This window comes from Electrona antarctica (assembly GCF_951216825.1).
Source record: "Electrona antarctica genome assembly, chromosome: 9".
Classification (NCBI taxonomy): domain Eukaryota; kingdom Metazoa; phylum Chordata; class Actinopteri; order Myctophiformes; family Myctophidae; genus Electrona; species Electrona antarctica.
This window is the reverse complement of record NC_136790.1, coordinates 6,084,003-6,107,357: the sequence shown is the minus strand read 5'-3', so window position 1 is coordinate 6,107,357 and position 23,355 is coordinate 6,084,003. Positions and strand designations below refer to the sequence as shown.

Here is a 23,355-nt window from a genome sequence, read left to right as displayed (position 1 = left end):
GTCCATGCAGCGGCGTTGAGAAGGACATACCCAACGCCCTGATTCAATGGGAAACCAGCTAGGCAAAGAACAAATCCACCACCAGAAAAACTAATTACAGAAACGAGAGTTTTGTCCCCTTGACAGAACTCCTGATTGTATCTATTTGAGTCATTGATCTGTCAAAAAAAAAAGAAAGACTTGAAATGGAATAGAACTGTTCAGGAAGCTATTTATTCTTTCATCTGTAACTGCACTGAAGAGCCCTTTGATGAAACTACATAACCTCACCTGTTTTTGTGTATCAACCCATTTCTTTTTTAATAAACCCATTATTTACAGTCTAGCTGTAGATTATTTCTGTGGTACTGGCTGGGACAACAGATTCATTCCAGTCTTGGTTGTTTGAGGTAGATCATATATGTCAGCCAACCTTAATAAAAAAAAATAATGAAAATAAGTGTTTTACCTCTGTCCGGAAGTCAACTGTATCCAGTAATGTGTGTATTATCAAAATTATCATTATCTTGTTGGAATGAGATATTATCTCGGTGGAACGAGATCTTTATCTCGCTCAAACGAGATATATTAGTTGATTGAACAAGATTGATTTGAACAAGATTATATATAATAATATAATATCAAGATAATTATTTTTTCTTCCCATGGCCACTTTATGAACCATAAAAGGCAAATACACACTGTAACGTCAAAACGAACAAAAAAAACACACACAATGAAATCGTTAATCCCAATTATTTGTGTGACAATGTATCATCAACTTAAATGTGTAATGGTTACTGACAACGCTACTTCTCTGCTCTCTTTCCTCTGTCTCTCCTTCCACCACCCAGGCCCCATCCCTGGGCACCCTGATGGGCGTCTACCTGCCATGCATCCAGAACATCTTCGGCGTCATCCTGTTCCTCAGGATGACCTGGCTGGTGGGCATCGGGGGCGTCATCGGCACCTTCATCATCGTCTTCATGTGCTGCAGCACGGTGAGTGCATGCCCGCTGCCCGCCCAAACGCCATCCTATCCTACACCAGGGGTTCTCAACCTTTTTGGCCGGGGACCCCCGAAAATGCTTTGGCAACGTCTCGGGACCCCCGCCCCGCCCCCTCCCGACCCCCAATATAAATTGACTGCTACAATAACCTTAAACCATTTTGGGCGGGAACCCCTTTTGGTGTTTTAAGCATTGTTATAATTTAGCTATTGAAAAATAGCAGATCTACAAGCTCATAGCGCGCCACCGAGTGGCGCGCTACGAGCTTGTAGATCTGCTATTTTTGAAAAAACGTGATTTTTTTTTTAAAAACAAAATCTTTTTTTTTTTTTTTTTTTTTGAAAATAATTTGGGGACCCCCTAAAATTATTTGGCGACCCCCCCGAGGGGTCGCGACCCACGGGTTGAGAACCCCTGTCCTACACAGTCTAATGCAGTGGTTTTCAACCCTCTTCATATATCAAGGTCCATTATTTATTCGGGATTTGAGCCACGGACCACCATTTGATGTTGTTGGATACGATTTTGTCCACAATTCCATGCTGTATTGATGCTGGTACCATAGGAGAGATAACAGGCAAACTATCAAAATAACAATTCTTCTACATTCTGTAATTGTGTAGACTTCTTATAAATTAAGTAATGCAGATGTTTAACAATAATTCAACTCTTAAGAGCATAAACATTTTAAACTCTCAAGAGTTTAAGATATAATATAAGGGTCCATTTGGTTACCAACTCTCCATCATTTAGCTGGAACCCAATCAACTGGTTGAAGACCACTGGTCTAATGTATTCATTTAACTCTTATCCCAGAGTGTAGATGTATATATTTATTATATTACATCTACACTCTGGGATTTAGTGTGTAGCTTCTTTTTTTTTTTAAAGGTCCAACGGCTTCACGGGTTGGCCAAGCTTTGTGTCACGTTATGACCATAGAGGTTATGACACAACAATATAAATGCACATCTGACAACATATATAGGGATAACTTGATAAGGGATCCAACGGCAACAGGTTTTGCATAAATGGTTGGGGCATGCATTCCCAGAGTATTGTTGTCCTTTTATAAATAACTCATTGATTGTAATGTCTAACGTTATTTGTACCAAGTCAACGGGTGCTGCACCGGGGACTGTAGCAGCAACACAAACACATTTGCATCCTTCCTTACATGCGTGGTAGGCTGGGGCCCTGAAGGCCATAATGATAGAACATTAACCTCAACTTAATACAGTAAAATAATTTCTTTGCAGAAAATACCGGCAATATATTGCCCAGTGGCTCCTGTCAAGGGTACAAATGCAAGCGAGCTAAAACACCTAATTTGTTTTTCCATCAGAGCCTTTGAATCAACAGCAAACTCTTTTATTCACTCTACTTCATCAGGTATGGTAATTTACAAGTGCGTAGGAGTTTACTTGAAGATCAGAGATGAATGAACATGAAAAGGAACATGCAAATATCACACCACTTCTTACCTCTCATTATGTTAACCCATTCTGTTGGGCGGCGTGCCGAGCGAGAAGGGACGAGGCCTGAGCAAGTGCGCGGGCGGCCCCGGTTAAAAACAAACCAAAACACGGCGAACACGGCATTTCGTCTCCCTTGGGTCCCTTTGAGGCCGAGTCCTCAAAGGGACTCGGCCACGGCCTCTCACCCCGGTCCCTTTGAGGCCGAGTCCTCAAAGGGACTCGGCCACGGCCTCTCACCCCGGTCCCTTTGAGGCCGAGTCCTCAAAGGGACTCGGCCACGGCCTCTCACCACGGTCCCTTTGAGGCCGAGTCCTCAAAGGGACTCGGCCACGGCCTCTCACCCCGGTCCCTTTGAGGCCGAGTCCTCAAAGGGACTCGGCCACGGCCTCTCACCACGGTCCCTTTGAGGCCGAGTCCTCAAAGGGACTCGGCCACGGCCTCTCACCACGGTCCCTTTGAGGCCGAGTCCTCAAAGGGACTCGGCCATGGCCTCTCACCCCGGTCCCTTTGAGGCCGAGTCCTCAAAGGGACTCGGCCACGGCCTCTCACCGCGGTCCCTTTGAGGCCGAGTCCTCAAAGGGACTCGGCCACGGCCTCTCACCCCGGTCCCTTTGAGGCCGAGTCCTCAAAGGGACTCGGCCATGGCCTCTCACCCCGGTCCCTTTGAGGCCGAGTCCTCAAAGGGACTCGGCCACGGCCTCTCACCACGGTCCCTTTGAGGCCGAGTCCTCAAAGGGACTCGGCCATGGCCTCTCACCCCGGTCCCTTTGAGGCCGAGTCCTCAAAGGGACTCGGCCACAGCCTCTCACCCCGGTCCCTTTGAGGCCGAGTCCTCAAAGGGACTCGGCCACGGCCTCTCACCACGGTCCCTTTGAGGCCGAGTCCTCAAAGGGACTCGGCCACGGCCTCTCACCCCGGTCCCTTTGAGGCCGAGTCCTCAAAGGGACTCGGCCACGGCCTCTCACCACGGTCCCTTTGAGGCCGAGTCCTCAAAGGGACTCGGCCACGGCCTCTCACCACGGTCCCTTTGAGGCCGAGTCCTCAAAGGGACTCGGCCACGGCCTCTCACCACGGTCCCTTTGAGGCCGAGTCCTCAAAGGGACTCGGCCACGGCCTCTCACCGCGGTCCCTTTGAGGCCGAGTCCTCAAAGGGACTCGGCCACGGCCTCTCACCCCGGTCCCTTTGAGGCCGAGTCCTCAAAGGGACTCGGCCATGGCCTCTCACCCCGGTCCCTTTGAGGCCGAGTCCTCAAAGGGACTCGGCCACGGCCTCTCACCACGGTCCCTTTGAGGCCGAGTCCTCAAAGGGACTCGGCCATGGCCTCTCACCCCGGTCCCTTTGAGGCCGAGTCCTCAAAGGGACTCGGCCACGGCCTCTCACCGCGGTCCCTTTGAGGCCGAGTCCTCAAAGGGACTCGGCCACGGCCTCTCACCCCGGTCCCTTTGAGGCCGAGTCCTCAAAGGGACTCGGCCACAGCCTCTCACCCCGGTCCCTTTGAGGCCGAGTCCTCAAAGGGACTCGGCCACGGCCTCTCACCACGGTCCCTTTGAGGCCGAGTCCTCAAAGGGACTCGGCCACGGCCTCTCACCACGGTCCCTTTGAGGCCGAGTCCTCAAAGGGACTCGGCCACGGCCTCTCACCGCGGTCCCTTTGAGGCCGAGTCCTCAAAGGGACTCGGCCACGGCCTCTCACCACGGTCCCTTTGAAGCCGAGTCCTCAAAGGGACTCGGCCACGGCCTCTCACCCCGGAAAAACAGGCGCCCCCTGTTCCGTTTTTCTCACATAACTGTAACAGTTACATGATATATCCCCTTACAAAGCATAGGGGATTTCAGCTGGGCCGTATGGACAAAATCTAATACCACAATATTAATTAATCAGATAAAGATATCGTGACAATAATATTGTATTGTGACAAGCTAAACATTTTGAAAATAAAATAAAATGGGGCTGAAGTGATTAAACTCCACCAGAAGCAGCACCTATAATAGATATTAAATCCCTGCAGCCCTGTATGTACTTTCTGTCCATAAAATGAAAACAACACTGCAATGCCACCTGCTACGCTAAAAGTGTGTATCCCCTTAGTACGGTGACTTATACTGATCTTGGACTGACAAGCTGTCACACTTGTCATCACAACCGATATTGTGCCAAGATGCCCCCCCCCCCCACACACACACACACACACACACACACACACACACACACACACACACTCACCCTCCACCCCGCCAATTCGCTTTGACACAACTGCCAAAGGATGCTGTGAGTGGCCGTTTTAGTGCGATTGTGTGTGACTGGTGTGATTGCCAGACAGTATACAATACTGCAGTGCACCTCCACCGAGCCTCTAACATGATAGCGTTTCTGTACTGGCTAAGAGAGACGATGGAATGCACTTATGTTTTCCCTATAGACGCCATTCTATTGAAAACATGTCAACACGCTGTACATCAACAGCGAGGCTTCCTCCTCCCTAGGCACTATGATGCTAGTGAATTCCCTTTTGGATTTCAATTAGCAACGGATGGAACAATGCCCTGGACGTGGGTAAAAAGGCCACATAATGATCTCTATGTCTCTAACTACTACAAATATCATATGATTATGTTACTGTGTGCGTGCGTGCGTGCGTGCGTGCGTGCGTGCGCGAGAGAGAGATAGAGAGAGAGAGAGAGAGAGAGAGAGAGAGGGAGAAATACCATGACTTACCATTTAAATCCAAGCTAGTAATGTAGGACTTATAATTGTCACTTGAATGCATTGAATCCTTCTGGATTTCTCATCATCTGTCAGTCATCGCACGGTTTATAATCTCACGGTGTTTACATGAACATTGCCCTCTCTTGTCTGTGTGGGAGAACACGGTATCTTTCAAGTCCTACTGTGCTCCAATGCTTTTTGCCCACCCCTCCTCCCCCTCCTCCTCCTCCATGGTTTGTATTACGCATAGGGACAGAGATGTATGTTTTCACGTCAGTGTGTTTGTGCAGCCTAGATCTTCCTGTAGCAGAGCGTGTATTTATAGAACAGCCCCCTCAAATCCTCACCGTATCTAACTGGCCTGTACAAACACACGAGCGGAATGCCTCGCAATGATGTGCTCCCTCTGACAAAATATATAAGCATCAGTCAACGCAACACTGTAGTTTTTGAGTGGTGTAAACCACTCCTACAACTGGCTTTTGTGTGCATAAAAAAATGACCATGGTTGCTATGTTCAAAATAATTTCTGACGTAATTAAATCACACCCGGGTGAACTGGATGACCGTAGCAACCGTGGTCATTTTCTCTGCGCAAAAACAGCCAGTTGTGAAATCACATCCGGGTGTGATTTCATTACGTCAGACATTACGTCAGACCACAGCTGATCATGCTATAAAAAACCTTACACCACTCAGTTCACACGGGTGTGATTTTTTTTTATACTATAAATACCTCCATGAATTAGAGCCCTAATTAAAATGCATGGTCGCAGTTAGTTTTCAGATTTTGGGGGGGAAAATAAATGATTGTGTGCAAGTCTGTAAAGTGCCCTCGCAAAATAAAGTAATTGTCATCAATGGTGTGATGTTTATAAAAACCTAAGTAGAACTGCACAAGGACCGAAAAACTGAGATCAAAGCTGGTTCGGAATCAGCAGAAAGGAACGCCGTGCAAACGCACCACTACCATACAAATTGGTTAAAATGGCGTTTTACTCATTAAAATAAGTTCCGGATTATAGCCATATTAAGCTCTTGGCTTCTCACACACGAGTGACACGATTGCATGCATGCAGGATTGCACGCATGCACGAGCACACACGCACAAAAGATCGCGCACATGCATGCGCACACACACACACACACACACACACGCACAGTGCGCACACACACAAACATTTCCTATCAGCCCCACGCAGCTCAGTGCAGTGGAGCCCTGAGGCAATGGACTCCACTGTGATCACTGTATGAGAAGCCTGCCTCCCCCCTTTCCTTCTGAGTTCCTTACATAACTCATAACCAGCCAGTACGCTCTGCCATTTCCACGCAGCACGCATCTGTGTGTGTGTGTGTGTGTGTGTGTGTGTGTGTGTGTGTGTGTGTGTGTGTGTGTGTGTGTGTGTGTGTGTGTGTGTGTGTGTGTGTGTTTGCCAAGACTTGAGAGAAGGATTGATTCCCCCACCTGAGTGGAATCCACAGGACCATGATGAGAGTAAAAGGAATCAGACATTGTACGGTTTAAGCATGTTTTATTCATACATATGCAAGCCACCTCCGTGCGCAGATCAGTGGCTCTCAAACGGTGTGCCGTGAGACAGGTCCAAGTGTTCCTGGGGATTTTGTGACAAGTGACAACCAGCAACTCCAGTTTCAGCTTCACTACATTGACTCCCGGGTTGTTTTTAGGATTGATATTTAAAATCCTTTTATAAAGCTCCCAGTGGTCTGGCACCCTCCTATTATGACTGCCTGCCTGCCTAGACATGTCTCAAACCGAGCCCTCAGGTCTTCTAGTGCTGACCTGCTCAAAGTGCCTGTACAATGGCATATAAAAAACCCTATGGCTTGGAATAAATTCCCATTACACCTAAGACAGGCAGCCTCTGTAGACGGCTTAAAAGCACAGTTCAACGACGAGCCGTTCTGCTGGCGAGCAATCAGAGAATCATTAGTACATGATGTGCTTTTCATGTTTTCAAGGCTTGAGAATGAGTTGCCCTATATGGAGATTTACACGGTGGTGAGGCATCGTACCTTTAAACTCCATGACCAACCAAGATAGTCAGTGGTGGAAACAGTACTCACATCTTTTGCATCCATCCACCCATCCATCTTCAACTGCTTATCCGTAGTCGGGTCACGGGGGCAACAGCTCCACCAGAGAGCTCCAGACTTCCCTCTCCAGAGCAACATTAGTAACTTCCTCCTGGGGGATCCTGAGGCGTTCCAAGACCAGTGTGGCAATGTTATCCCTCCAGCTTATCCTTGGCCTGCCTCGGGGTCTCCTCCCAGTGGGACATGCATCGAGGACCTCCCTAGGGAGACGCTCGAGAGGCATCCTAACCAGATGCCTGAAACACCTAAGCTGGCTCCTTTCCAGGCGAAGAAGCAGCGACTCTACTCCGAGTCTCTCTCGCGTGACTGAACTTTACTTCTCACCCATACATCTCCGGCTGATCTCCTTCTCCGTCCTCCCTTCACTCGTGAACAAGACCCCGACATCCTTCACCTGGGATAATGTCTTCCTACTTGGACTGCACAATCCATCCGTTTCCTGCTGAGAACCATGGCCTCAGATTTGGAGATGCTGATCCTCATCCCAGCCGCCGCACACTCGACTGTGAACCGGTGCAGTGGGAGCTGAAGGTCTTTAATACTTGGACTGATAGTGCCATCGGGACCACGTCATCGGCAAAAAGCAGTGACGCAACCCTTAGCTCACCGAGCCTTATACCCTCTCTGCCACGACTTCCCCTTGAGATCCTGTCCATGAAAATTTACAAACAGGATAGTTGACAATATGTGCAGCCCTGGTGGAGGCCAACCCCCTGGTGGAGGCCAACCCCCTGGTGGAGGCCAACCCCCACCGGAAACGAAATCCGACGTACTCCCGAGCACACGGACACAGCTCTCGCCTTGGGTGTAGAGGATTGGATGGCTCACATTTTGTACTTAAGTAAAAGTATCAATACTGCAATGTAGGAGTACTCTCTGTTACAAGTAAAAGTCTGGAATTCAAAATTTCCTTGAGTAAAAGTACAAAAGTATTGGCATCAAAATGTACTTAAAAAGTACCAAAAGTAAAAGTACTCGTGCAGAATGTCTCATTTCACAAGTTCAAGAATAGCTGATCTACAAGCTCACAATGCGGCACATTGCGACACATTGTCATCTTGTAGATCTGCTATTTTCAAATGGCTGAAATGTATAAGGCTGAGGTGGTTAGTGTGTTTTCTAACAATAATCAAAATCTCCAAAGAAACTAGTAACTAATGTTTTCATATAATTGTAGTGGGGGAAAGTACAATATATTCCTCTGAGATGTAGTGGAGTAAAAGTAAAAGTATTGAAAATAGAAAATACTCCAGTAAAGTACCTCAAAGTTGTACTTAAGAACAGTACTTGAGTAAATGTACTTATTACGCTGGGAGCACCGCTGGAGATCTTTTTGCAGGACGATCAAAGTGCAAAACGTGCTCGACACTGCTGTGTATTTTTAGCATGTATAATGTATAATGAATGTGGGCTTGTCACTGAGCTAAAATGGGGGTTTAATATTCTAGATGGAAATGCGCGTCGTGTTATTCGCCTCTCATTACTTCCAGGTCCCAAATCCCAAACGCCGTGAAGTGGATGGGTGGTAGCTGCATTCTCTGTCGTGTCTCATTTAAATGCTAAGGATGCTTTTCTCTCAGATCCCATTGATCTCATCTCATTTGGTCCTCTCCGCTGTCACTGCCTCAATTCCTCTGTCTGATTCCTCTTTTGCCATCTGTCTCATTATTATACTCTCGCTCTCTCTCTTCCTCTGTCATTAATCTATCACATTTCTTCAGATGTCCTCCACCTCTCTCCAGAGTAACTGTATCTCCCTCTCCACTATTTGGCTGAGGAATCTCCATCATCCAATGTATTTATTTAGGAGTCTGAAAGGAAAGAGCACCTCTGTTCTCCTTCCTCCGACACCGCTGCCTCCACAGTTTGCGTTCCACGGGGATTCAACGTGATAAACGACACAACTCAAAATAGATGTATTTATATGTGTGGATTCGAGACGTTTGTGCGACAGAACCTTGTCAGCATGTATGAGATGAAGCATGCTAATGAAGTAAATTAAGTATGTGCTCAGAGCAGGGACGGATTAACCCCCATGAGGGCCCCTGGGCCAGTACGTTTTGCAGGGCCCCCATAGCACGAGTGTGCGCAACATTTATTGATTTTCCGTGTTTTATCATCTTTTTGACCTAAATTTAACTAAATCAATGGCCAATGAAGGGCCCCAGGAGCCCTTTTCAGGGCGTCAAATCTATTACCGCGCAGTCCAGTTTATCTGAAGGGCCCCTGAGAGCCAAGGGCCCCTGGGCCACGGCCCCACTGGCCCAATGGCTAATTTGTCCCTGGCTCAGAGCAGGGTGAAAGCTCCTATCCTGTCAGGACCAATTTATGCTCTACTCTGAGGTCTGCCCAAGGCCATGGTAAAGTTTTGGATGTGACTTCTATGAACAAATCCATGTCACGCACCCACGAGATGGATCTACCTTGCAAACGGTTCTCAAGTTAGGGAGGTGCTGCTGGTACAGTTCATTATCCAGATTTATGAAGTCACACAACAGAAACAGTTGCCTAACAATGGCAATGTGTGCTGCTGATGTCAATCAGTTGCCTAACAACGCAGATCTGTGCTGACACCGGCACAGACACATCCACATACCACTACACTTATTTATAGAGCACACACTGACGTGGACAATTTGCAGGGTTCCTCAGATCTAGTACAACATACTACAGATAATGGGTACCAGACCCAGCCCATACCCTTTTCCACGAGAAGCCAAAAGCCCAGAAACAAAGAATGGCAAAGTCACCAAAGAAACAGATACTTTGTCCTCTGAAGCCATTGATGGCGTGCAATCAAAAGGTGGGCCACCTCCATCTCCTGCGCCCCCCACCTGTCTTATTCATGCTGCTTGCGGATCCCCTCCATGCAAAGAGCCATTGGGTAGTACTTTACCTCCAACCCAGTCTCCAAAAGAAGATGCCTTCCCATGGCCCTGTCCTCCTTTAGCCACTACTTCATCATCCATATGGTGGCCAACATGTCCATCCTCTGGAATGTTCTCCACCTGCATTGTCTCCCTCTTGGACAGGGACTCAGGGAGCAATTCCTTGCCATTTACTTCTCGGCCAGTGTCATCTCCACCATGGTACATGTGTAGCAGAGCTGCATCGCTGTGGGTTTCGTGAGTTTGGTTTGCAATTGTGTTTGTGTGCGTGACAGGAGGACTATATGTCGTCAGCAAAGTCCTGATCTTCTAATTGGGACCACATTGTCCACTCAATGCGCAGGTTTTGTTTGGCTGTGGTTGTCTTAATAATCCAGTCGACTGCCAAGAGGAAGAGAAAGGGAGACGGTAAACATCTCTGTCAGACTCCTGTCTCTACTGTGGAGCTGTCTGTAAGGCGTTCATTGTGTATTACCCTAGTCTGCAGTTTGATTGTAGCCATAGCTGTTGTGTGATGGTTCTGAATGTGAAGAAAGGAAAAGCAGCATGCACTCAGTTGAGTAGTTGGAAGTAGGAGCGTCGACTGGTCGCCGCTTCACCTCCCAGTGTATGAATGAATGGACCATGAAGTAGGAGCGTCGACTGGTCGCCGCTTCACCTCCCAGTGTATGAATGAATGGACCATTGTAAGCGCTTTGAGTTAGCACGTAGACGTACAGTCCCATACCCTTGGTCTCTTCCGGGCTGACACCTAGAGGTACCCATCAATGTCTTTCAGGCCAAAAGTACCTCTGGTAGCCGTATTGTAGCAGTATTGATACTTTTACTCAAGTACAAAATGTGATACTTTTTCCACCACTCCACTGCATATTGCAAGCTATACTCAGTGCAACTCTGCTCATCATGGCTTGAAGCCACCTGGTGGTTGAATGGCCACTCCACATATTAAAATAAACCTGTGGGTGTGGCTGAGAATCTGGGGGTGGGTCAGTGGGTGTGTCTAACAGAGGTACCTCTAGGTCCTGATAAATGTCAGTTTGAGACTGAGGAACAAAGATATGGGATCCCACTGTAGTGCATAGAAAAGTGCTATAAAAATGCAATCCATTATTATTATTATTAGTAATGTATCGAGTGCACGTTTCGGCCTGGAGACCTTCCTCCGTTCCTCCGAAACATTGACTCACTGCTGGGGAAAAATGGAAAATAAACAAGAATCCTATTGGATAACGTGAGTGCTGGCATTCTTTTCTATGGTTATGAATGTGAGTTTCCATAGAGTGTCTCCGTCCAAACTGTCAAATGCTTTGTGGAAATAAATGAATGTGCAGGTTGAGAGTTCCAGGGTCTGCTCTATGATTATGCGAAGGGTAGCAATCTCCTTTCGGCTTTTGTTGCCCTGCGTGTCTTGTCTGGGGGAAGACCAGAGCAAGGAACAAGTGAGAAATGGGAATAAGCAGAGTAAGCATGAGCTCTAGAGTCTGTAAACTGTCTGCTGTTTTGCCTCATATGGGCTAGCTAGACAGATGGCGTGGTGATGTAATCTTTTGGCACACTTGGGGGGCCAGAGGCTTGAAGGCCTATGTAGGCTAACACGGAATGCCATCTTTAAGGGGGAGAGGCACTATCAACATATTAAGATGCTGTATCTTTTGCAGTCCATTTTACATGTATTGTGCATTTCCTTTATATGTGTGTGTAACAGACATGATCTTTGCGTTGTGTTGTGAATTTGGAATTACCACAGACCAGGATATCTGCAGTGAGTGGATTTATTCTGACAGACAACGAGGCAATTACTGCTCTGCTCTCTCTTGGATGTGTTCAACATCAGAATATTTGCTGGAATTTAAACAGATGCAGAACAATGAAAATACACTGTGCCTTAACTCTGGGTCCATATAAATAAATAAAAATACATCGCATGGATGCACCTGGGACGTATCTTCAGTCATGTTTCCTGAGGTCAACGGGGTTTCGGGTCTTCCAACATCATACCCCTCACTCAGGCGACCCAGCCGGGGTTGATCAAATCCCGATTTACGTCCCAGTAGCTACCCTTGATCAGTCCATCAGGGAATGAGCAAGGCCACACAATCCGTTGCTCCGGAACTACTCTGCCGGTACTGGGAGAACCAAAATCTGGCGCGTGGAAGGACTAGGCTCCGTGGGTTGACTCATGACCGGGCCCCTCCTACGTCTCACCAGGTCCACTCCTGCTCTCACCAGGCCCAGGACCTGTGCGTTGCACCAGACTCCCAGTACCATGCACTGCATTCAGGAGTGGTGGACTATAATGGCCCTCCTAAAGGCCTCACCAAGGTTTGTTGGGCTCCCTCCTCACGGAGGACACAGGCTGGGGCGCTAGCCCATACTGCTCACCCGGGTGCCGTCTACATTCTGGCTGTCACCCGTCTCTCCGGTGGTCACCAGACTATACCTGGTTGTCACATAGTCTATTCCTATGAGTCACTATAAATAGATATTAATATAATGCACAATTATAAATTAAAATAATCAGAGCAAAATAAACACAACGTACCGCTTTCATAGCAAAGTCGAAATAGACACAAAGTGTGGTAGGTTACGTCATTCCCTTAAAGGCAACCGCCTGAACTGATGCAACACTGGATCACAATACACACAAAATGCTTGGGCAAGTGAAAGCACTATTAACCATCCATGTGTATAGCCATTCAGAGTTTTATAATATATTTATTTTAGATGTTAATTGCATGTTTTATGCTGTCCTACATGTACAGTATGTAAGTAAGGAGTTCAGATGCCTCTGCTACAAGTTAATCTTATATAATAAGGTTGACCTTGATCTTGACCCATTTTGGGCGGGAACCCCTTTTGGTGTTTCAAGCATTCTGTTATACTTTAGCTATTGAAAAATAGCAGATCTACAAGCTCATAGCGCGCCACCGAGTGGCGCGCTATGAACTTGTAGGTCTGCTATTTTTGAAAAATCGTAAAAATGCGGCACAAATCTTTGAATAGGTATATATTCTTTCAGAGCGAACGTTTTTTTTATTTCGACGTCAGGCATAAATGGGTTAACAGGTGTATAGCTCGACTACACACAGCCTGTTAGACTCACAAACTCTCCAATCATCCCAGGTATGAGCTTAGCTGCACTCCCTGAAAGTGGGACAATAAAACAGGCCATAGGGGCCTGGGTTAGTGGGAAATAAGGCACAGCACATGCTGCCCAAAAAACGGAGGGAAAAAAGCTAGGACACTTCATGCTTTCATACTAGTCCTCCAACAGGGAAATGATTCAGACAGGAGGTCAATGGGTAGTTGTAGCCTCTCTGGGCCAGCCACTGACTCTGGGATTAGATGGGTAGTTGTAGCCTCTCTGGGCCAGCCACTGACTCTGGGATTAGATGGATGGTAGTTGTAGCCTCTCTGGGCCAGCCACTGACTCTGGGATTAGATGGAGTTGTAGTTGTAGCCTCTCTGGGCCAGCCACTGACTCTGGGATTAGATGGAGTTGTAGTTGTAGCCTCTCTGGGCCAGCCACTGACTCTGTAGACTCTCTGGGCCAGCCACTGACTCTGTAGCCTCTCTGGGCCAGCCACTGACTCTGGGATTAGATGGAGTTGTAGTTGTAGCCTCTCTGGGCCAGCCACTGACTCTGTAGACTCTCTGGGCCAGCCACTGACTCTGTAGCCTCTCTGGGCCAGCCACTGACTCTGGGATTAGATGGAGTTGTAGTTGTAGCCTCTCTGGGCCAGCCACTGACTCTGTAGACTCTCTGGGCCAGCCACTGACTCTGGGATTAGATGGAGATGGGTAGTTGTAGCCTCTCTGGGCCAGCCACTGACTCTGTAGACTCTCTGGGCCAGCCACTGACTCTGGGATTAGATGGAGATGGGTAGTTGTAGCCTCTCTGGGCCAGCCACTGACTCTGGGATTAGATGGAGTAGTTGTATGGGTAGTTGTAGCCTCTCTGGGCCAGCCACTGACTCTGGGATTAGATGGTAGTTGTAGCCTCTCTGGGCCAGCCACTGACTCTGGGATTAGATGGAGCCTCTCTGGGCCAGCCACTGACTCTGGGATTAGATGGAGATTGGATCTAGGCTGCCTGATATCCAGGAGGCGTGATGCAACATTCTATTACAGTACATTTATTACAACCAGTTTTTCTCCCAATATATGACCTGCAACGTTTACAGTGGAGAACGGAAGGGACCCACTGTGTTCCACTGACAGCAGCTGAGTCATGACATTTGCTAAAGTCATCAGCTCCAACTGGCGCCCACGCTAGTCATGTGATCTAAATATTATGGGACGCGGTTCGGTAAAGTGACCAAATCGGCTGACACAGACGATCTCATCCCCACCAGCTGCAGTACGCCCACTACAGTACAGCCAGTCACAACAAAACCACAGTAGGCCTACAGGCCAGTAAAGTGACGTCCAGAGGGTTGGAAGACCAACATGCATATTATCCACAAACCACTTCTCATGTTTTTTACCTGAGTGAAAGTATTAATACTACAATGTAGAAGTGCTCCGTTACACATCATGTCCGAAATTAAACATTTACAGTACAAAGATATTGCTATCAAAATATACTTAAAGTTCTCAAAGTAGAAAGTAGGCTAGTCATTATGTAGAATGTCCCATTTCTAATGTAGAAAATATATTTTGAAAATAGAATATCTACAAGCTCACAATGCGCATTGTGAGCGCATTGTGAGCTATTTTCAAATGGCCAATATATATGGCTGAAGTAACGTATGTTTTGTAATAATAATAATAATCTACAGTTACAAATAGGGCCTAATCTCGACCAGAGTAATTTTTCAGTTTTTTACAGATTATTAAAGTACAGAATGTAAGCTTTCATATGATGTATCATTCAATGAAATTGGAAAATATTTGAAGGAGATATGACCATTTTAAAATGATTGTGCCGTTTTACCCAAAGCTGAGAAAATCCCCTTTGAATGTTCACAACATTTCAACACCTAGAGCTGGCTAGCCTACTTTGACTTATAAATGTATACATTTAATTTGACCAAATCAATAATCTGTTGGAATGAAAACTTTCTTCAACATTCAAGCTGTGTTAATATGAAAAAAACGAAAATCAAAAAAAAAAAAATCAAGTTTATTTTAGATTTTCTGCCTTTTCATTATAGGCGAGATGAGGACCATTTTGCTAGACCTGGTCACATATTAGCCTCTGAGATGTAGTACTGAAAAGTACAGAAAATTGGAAATACTCCACTAAAGTAAAAGAAATACCTCAAAATTGTACTTGAGTAGCCTACAGTAAGTATATTACACCAGAACACCACTGCCACAAACCAAGCTGACGTCTCTTGCTAGTGACAATTAAAGTGGAAGTGGGGAGATTTTACGAAGACGTGGTTATTATGCTACCAAACCAAATGTGTTGCAAGGACATTCTGCGTGCGTGCGTGCGTGCGTGCGTGCGTGCGTGCGTGCGTGCGCACATGTGTGTGCGTACACGTGTGTGTGTGTGTACACGTGTGTGCGTGCACGGCACGCGTACAGTGCCTTAAACTACCTCTCTGTGGACATCAGATAAAACACTTAAACAATTACTGCCTTATCTGCAGCAGTAGTACTAGGGCCCATGGCCTTTTTACGACCACATTAGAGGTCCGTCCCACTCAGCCCTCACTCTCGTAGCCAGTGTCGTCTAGCCCCACAGGCCACGCTAACCACATTACCCTGTTGTTACAGGTCCGTACCAATTACAGACCTACATGCAAAAATGTCCACTTGCATTGCATCCAAGATATAAAATCACACACAGTGTGAACTGAGTGGTGCAACTCCCCCCCTCTCTCTCTCTCTCTCTCTCTCTCTCATTAGCAGGCAACAGTGCAGCACTATCTCTCTCTCTCTGTTTCTGGCACAACAGCGCCACTTTTTCCCCTACTGGTACTCATAGTCACACACATAGTCACATAGTCACATTAACACGGACATTGCTGTTCCTTGGAGTGGTTGCACCACTCAAAAACATTTAGTGAGTAGATTGCATCTTGCTGAGCACGTTCCATCCATGCTCCCCATAGAATGAACCCTAATGATTTGAGTGACCCTATGACCTTCCCTCTAGCACCACCCTCAGGCCAAAATGTCACACAGGATCTTCTCGTCAGTTATAGGCATGCAGGCTACAAAGAATGACACAACTCAGGGTTGTGCTTTTAGATGTGGGGCCATTTTGGCAAAGCGGCATGAAGTGCAGTCAGTAGGTTGTGACGGATGGTTGGTATGATCTTGAGTACCCATGTATGGCAAAGGCGAGGTGGGCTGGATTAGGCGTAATGTATTATCAGTGGATTCAGTCACGACAAGTAATCGAAACTTCGTAATTTCTGCCAACAGCAAACTGATGTTTTTTGTGTGGGAGGCGAGGAGTCAGTGATGTAAAATGATCTTGGGAGGAAATAACAAATGTCTGACATTGGTACTGTGGTGCGGACGGACGGACACAAAAAATGACTGCTGTGCAGATGTCCACCTTGGAGGTCTGCGTGTCCACGTGCACCTGTCTGCGTGACCTGTCCGTGATAAATGGGCCACAATATGCAGTGAGAGTCGGAGGAATATGGGAGAGGGAGGGAGAGAGGGTATAGTAGAGAGGGAGGGAGAGATCGTTGGGCGGTGGGCGGGGGGGAGCCTATTTCAACAACGCAATAACCTGGCCAATGCTAGCTACCAAACCTGAGCATGCTGATCGAAGCATTGTGTTTGCCAAAAAAAATCGTGTTTCAGCTCAGGTAGCCGTGGTGGTCCTATATGGATGACCTCAAAATAGTCAATCCACCTGCCCCGGAGTACGGTGTACGGCCCTTGGTTTTATTTCCAAATGCACAGTGCTACTGTGCATTTGGAAATAAAACCAAGGGCCGTACACCGTACAAATCCACAGCTTGTGGATTTGTTCCTTGTCAGGAAACGAAAAGTTTGACTACCTTCTTAACTTTAGCATCTGAACAGTGACTATACAGCAAAGAGGCAAAACAAACAAGCCCAAGAAAGTAACATTAACATTAATAGACAATGATAGAAAGTGAAGAAACTAGTTCCGCCGGTATAACATGATTCAAAGAGTAAAATAAAACAACGACAAATGAATCCAAAAATATATTGTTTTCAGCAGCCTACGCTCTCTCTCTCTCTCTCTCTCTCTCTCTCTCTCTCTCTCCCTCTCCCTTTCATGTTACTCAATGTTGCCTGTCATTCTGTATCACTCAATAGTAGAAACTCAACCGAAGCGTTTGAATAAATGATAAGCTCTGTTCTCCGCTGTACTGTGGTATACGGCCTCAACATTTTATTTAGTTTTAGTCATAATAGTCTCTTGAATAGTTTTCATTTCGTTTTAGTCACATTTTAGTCACCTGGAATGTGTTAGTGTTAGTCTAGTTTTAGTCGACTAAATATCATAAGATTTTAGTCGACTAAATCTACAGTTGATGCCGTCGTAATGACGGCATCAACTGTAGCCGATCTACAAGCTAGCCGATCTACAAGCTTAAATAGCCGATCTACAAGCTTACAACGCGGTGCGCTGCAACGCTTTGTGAACTTGTAGATCGCCTATTTTCAGCATGCAACCAAGTGTAAGATGACTTATTGTAGTGCCCAAAGTCCTGTACTAAAGGCACTGCGTGGTATACTGACGGCAAAGAGGTGTTCAGACGTGTGCTGATAAACTGAAGTCCAAACTGTTCGTTGTGTTCACAAACAAAGATATTTATTAGCTGATCTGTCACCTCAGCATACAATAAATACTTGCATAAATAAACTATTCAGGATACATGACTACAGCTCAAAGAAACACAGTTGAAAAACATTGTGCCTCTGCCAATCAGCAACACCTGCTGCTTGATTGGGGCCCATTAAATTCCCAAGCAACGTGGGTCTAGCCCACGCCCTGTGGTGACGTCATCAAATGAGTAATACAATACTTAGACATCATATGGCTCTTACACTTACATTGGATCTCTTGTCCACTAGTCCCTTCCTAACATTTTAGTCTAGATTTTATTTGTCGACGAAATATTTTTGTCATAGCATTGGTCGACCCTTTCCTCTCCAGGGTGGTGAATGAAGGCTAGCTTCAGGGTCTTATTTACAGTATATGGTCTCTTAAGCCACTGCTGGGCACTGTTTCAAGTCCTCGTTGCATTATCTCCTCCAGGCCCTTTATTCCTTCTTTTCCACTCATTACTGGAGGCACAGTCCCCAGGGGGGAGATTGACATGCTCGGTGGGAGTTGTGACCTGTGTCTGGCTGTCTTGAACACTCGCTGACAGCTGCTGACAGGCCCGATGGCTTTATTGTTTATCTGAACCTCAGCAGCCACAGCCACTCAGCTATGTGATTGAACCGTACAGCGCTGGCTGACGTTATCCTCACTTACCCCCTCGCGGCCCTGGCATAATACATTTATGCTACTTTTCCCTTGCTGCATAAAAACAACCTCAGGATTGGAATGAATGATATTGTATCCTATCTTAATTTATAGTAAAGAGTTTATCATGGGATGGGATATTTTGTTGTGTATACTGTTTTGGGGGAAACAGTTCATTATATAAATAAATCCAATATGTAAATCAAAATTGTCATAAACTATGCTGATGTTTAAGGTGTATAGCCCTTAAAAAACACAGCCAAAAATACATAGATGCACTTTACAGCTTTGTACTTGTCTTGTGTATGTTTTATGTGGGGACTGAGGATGAAAATTTGCATTCTTGCTAAATCCAGTTAATTTGTATTTAATAGTTTATTAATATGCATTGTCCCGTCTAAATAAACAAATAAAGTAAAGTAAAAAATAATACAGGAATAATAATATATTATTATAAATATAATACAGTATACTGTACATGGGCATAATATGTGGATCGTCGGTTCTGCCGATCCAACCAACTTCGCACCGGGCACCACCGCAATGCCTCAGGTCTTCAGCGATGCACAAAGGAAAGGACAGATGCACGCACACACACACACACACACACACACACACACACACACACACACACACACACACACACACACACACACACACACACACACACACACACACACACACACACACACACACACGCATGCACACAGAGATTTGTAAAGGACGAGGCTGGTGCTCGCTGAATGAGAACGCATGCCCCTCCGGTTATGTAAGACCGTTGAGACCTGTCTGACCCTCTGTCAGTGTACCCATAGCACCCTTTGTCAGAGGCCAGTCTAGGACGTTAGCACTATGACGCTCAGGGGTGGAAAGCAAAGTGCATTTTACTCAAGTACTGTACTTAATAAGTACAATTTTGAGATATTTGTACTTTACTTTGAGTATTACCAATTTGCAATACTTTTGCTTGTACTCCACTACATCTCAGAGGCAAATATTGCACTTTTATTCCACTACATTACCCACTTCAGCTAGATGCATTTTGACCAATTTAAAATAACTGCTATTTTCAAAAGATTGTATGCATTTTGAAAACTTGAAATGGGACATTCGGCATATAATGAGTAGCCTATTTTTTACTTTTGATGCCACTACTTTTGCACTTACCCATGTACATTTTGAATACCGGACTTTTACTCGTAACAGATTATTTTTTACATTGCAGCATTGATACTTTTACTTAAGTAAAAACGTGAGTACTTTTTACACCACTGATGACGTTATACTGTATACTGAGGACATTAGTGACGGGTAAAATGCATAATGTATGGGTGTATTGGTCAGATGGGCGGTTCTGGAAGGAGAGATACATAATGTATGGGTGTATTGGTCAGATCGGTGGTTCTGGAAGGAGAGATACATTAAGCACGCACACAGAGATTTCTGTGATTTTGTGAAAAGAATAATCAATATAATACAAAATGTTTTCATTTACATAATATATTTTCTGTCAGAGCTTGTGGAAACTGACAAATAACCGTCACAAATAACTGACATAATATCTAACTTTGCAATTTCTCTCTCTCTCTCTCTCTCTCTCTCTCTCTCTCTCTCTGTCTCTCTGTCTCTCTCTCTAGACCATGCTGACTGCTATCTCCATGAGTGCCATCGCCACCAATGGAGTAGTGCCAGGTGGGTGAGCAGGCGCTGGCTCCGTGCAGTTTTCACCGCTTGAGACTCCTAAATTCCTATTTTTCACTGATTACTTTTGGCAGAGTTTGTCAGACACACTCTGGTATCCCCATAGACACCAAAATAGTGTCATTTTCAAAAGCCTGTTGTGTACTACTGACGTGTGGAAACATGTTGTAAATATTGGAAGCACATAAATGGTAAATGGTAAATGGTGCATTTATATAGCGCCTTTATCCAAGGCGCTTTACATAGATTGTGCATTACATTCACCCATTCACACACACATTCATACACCGATTGCAGCGGAAGCCATGCAAGGTACCAACCAGCACATCGGGAGCAATTTGGGGTTCAGTGTCTTGCCCAAGGACACTTCGACATGTAGAAAGGAGGAGCCGGGATTCGAACAGCTGACCCATGGATCATTGGTCGACCTGCTCTACCTCCTGAGCCACAGCCGCCCTACATAGTAATAGCGTTTAACCCTAGAACACTAAACATGGGTGATTTTCACCCGGACAATTATATTTTTGTAATTTTCATAATGTTGCTGATGTCTGAGGTGGGTGTGGTCTTTCAGTACCTTCATGATGCTCAGTGACATCATAGAAGGTAGGTTTGTTTCCCTGCTCACATCCGTGATGTTTTCACTGGACCATTCTTTTCTCACATGTCCCAAGAATGGGTGGACCAAAGGAGAAGTTCCAAGCCCCAATTTCTTTCTTTTTTTGGGGGAATATTTTTTAAAATAATACCCACGTTTTTCACCTATGTTGCTCCCCTATGGTACGGCTTCCCCCATGATCTATTTTTCCTTTTTTTAAGTTGCCATAGTATTGCTGTACTTCAATATATTTTGACGTGAAATATTTTTTGTGGAATATTTTTTACATTGGGTATATAATATACACTAATGTTTAGTGATGGTGTTTAGTGTTCTAGGGTGAAATACCCTGAGATGATACGAATGTACTGTCAGCTGGTCTACACGTTGTGGGTGGCAGTGGCTCAGGATGTAGAGCGGTCGTCTTTTAATCCATTGTTTCCCGGTTCGATTCCCCAGCTCGTCCTGGCTGCGTGTCAAAGTGTCCTTGAGCAAGTTATGCTGTTACTCCCCCCAGCAGCGTGGCACCTTGCATGCTTGTATTTTTTGAATGTGACTGATTGTGATGCGTTTGTACAGTAGGAGCGTGCTTTACCACTTAAGCGCTATAGTAGGTTTTCTGGTTCCACTGCCTTGATTCTGTGAAGAATCAAGGCAAGGCACAGAATGAAAGGTTTTATGGTTCATGATTCACCAGGATGCTGGATGGCTTGATTCTAGACTTGAAAGAGAGGTCGCACAGCTGGTCACGATGCAAAAAATGTTTATTAGGACCAACGTTTTGGCAACCAAATGCCTTCTAGGCTTAAAATAATTGAATGCATTCCAGGCTTAAAACAATTGATATAAATATTTTTGTAAATCTCTATGGGGAAAGAATGAATGGCCGATTTGTCAGTGGAACGATCCATTTAAAAATAGGATAAATAGTGTGAATATTGTACTGTGTCAACCTGTATTTTTAATAGCTATGTGATGCACTGTTAGACACGTGCATGTGCATTACTAGTCAGCTATATTTATATGATTATATAATGCTACGTAGTGTCGTAGTAATCATGGCCTATGTCTCGGCAGTTGATTTGAGTAGAGCGCATCAGCGCAGGGGGTCACAGGAAATTGCAGGTTTGCATTTACAGTAAGTACTGTGTGGGACTGAGAGCGGCGCCATGATACCACTATAATGGCTTCCGTTCTGCTCTCAAAGTGCTGATGATGACGTCCCCGGCGTTTGGAAGCACACTCTGGACAAATCGGCGCTGCGTCATAGAGGCGAGCTGCAAATAATAGCCTATAGACTAAATAAACTCGGATTAAAGATCGGATTGTTTCACGAAAATGTAAATGATTCAATTTACTGATGCATGAAAATGAAGGATTGTTGGACGTAAAAGGACAATACGGGTAACACTTCCATATTAATCGTTGCTATGTGTTCAGTAACAGGGGTCTGTTCTGTTGGCACCCCCATTAAAGGGAAGAAACACTTTCCTGGCTTTTTTTTAATGTGGGTAATATGTGTTTTTAGATATTTTAGTATTTCCAAATGTCCATGATGTCATGGACACTGGGATCACTTACTTCCTGGACTACATGTTCTCTCAGTAAGACAGCCCTCCCCCTATCCACAAGGAGGAGCAGTGCACCAAAGCATTATGGGAATTGTATAGTCCTTTAAGAGGAAAGGGAGACTTTTGTTAATCCTGCGGGGGGATTTCAGTTTCAGCTTCACCCAGCTGATTGCTGCTCAGATGGTCATGATGCACACTTGATGGGCTGTGGGGAGTTCAGTCAGTCTTGCTCAGGGACACTTCCACACATGCTGTAGAACGGGATCGGGAGGCAAACCGCTGACCTTCTGCTTACACTAACACTAGTCCATAGTTCAACATTCTTTTCATGAATGAATGTCCTTCTTCATCATACCACAGTGTCACATGAAAGTAACAAAAAGTAGCAGTAGTAATTTTGAAAAGTAACAGGTTTGGACATACAGTATGAGGTTTCCACACAACAGCATATGCTAAATTGATATAGATATGTATGTACCTGTAGATACATACATATATATACACACACACATATACACTGTATAACGTGTATATGTGCTTGCAACTTAGTACTGAATACAACAGGCTAAAAAAGAAAGTAAAGTAATGAATAAATATCAGTTATATCATCAGCCAGATCCCTGCATACATAATGACATCTCTGCTTGTTGTGGTGCTGTTTATTTATTTATTTAGCGGGAGGATCGTACTACATGATCTCCCGTTCGCTGGGCCCAGAGTTCGGGGGTGCGGTGGGCATCTGCTTCTACCTGGGGACCACCTTCGCTGGAGCCATGTATATCCTGGGTGCAATTGAGCTCCTGCTGGTGAGTGATAATCTACTGTAGTGTGTGTGTGTGTGTGTGTGTGTGTGTGTGTGTGTGTGTGTGTGTGTGTGTGTGCGTGTGCG

General features: G+C 45.5%; 1 protein-coding gene across 1 annotated transcript in view; it reads left to right on the top strand.

Annotated features, from left to right (window-relative positions):
* slc12a5a (solute carrier family 12 member 5a) overlaps positions 1 to 23,355 on the top strand; it is a gene marked incomplete at both ends in the record, with an annotated part of 319,359 nt that overhangs the window by 249,228 nt on the left and 46,776 nt on the right. The window contains 3 exons of the mRNA XM_079509226.1: positions 834 to 980; positions 20,234 to 20,288; positions 23,142 to 23,272. Of these exons, the coding sequence (XP_079365352.1) occupies positions 834 to 980; positions 20,234 to 20,288; positions 23,142 to 23,272 (333 nt within the window). The remainder of the gene's footprint in view (positions 1 to 833; positions 981 to 20,233; positions 20,289 to 23,141; positions 23,273 to 23,355) is intronic.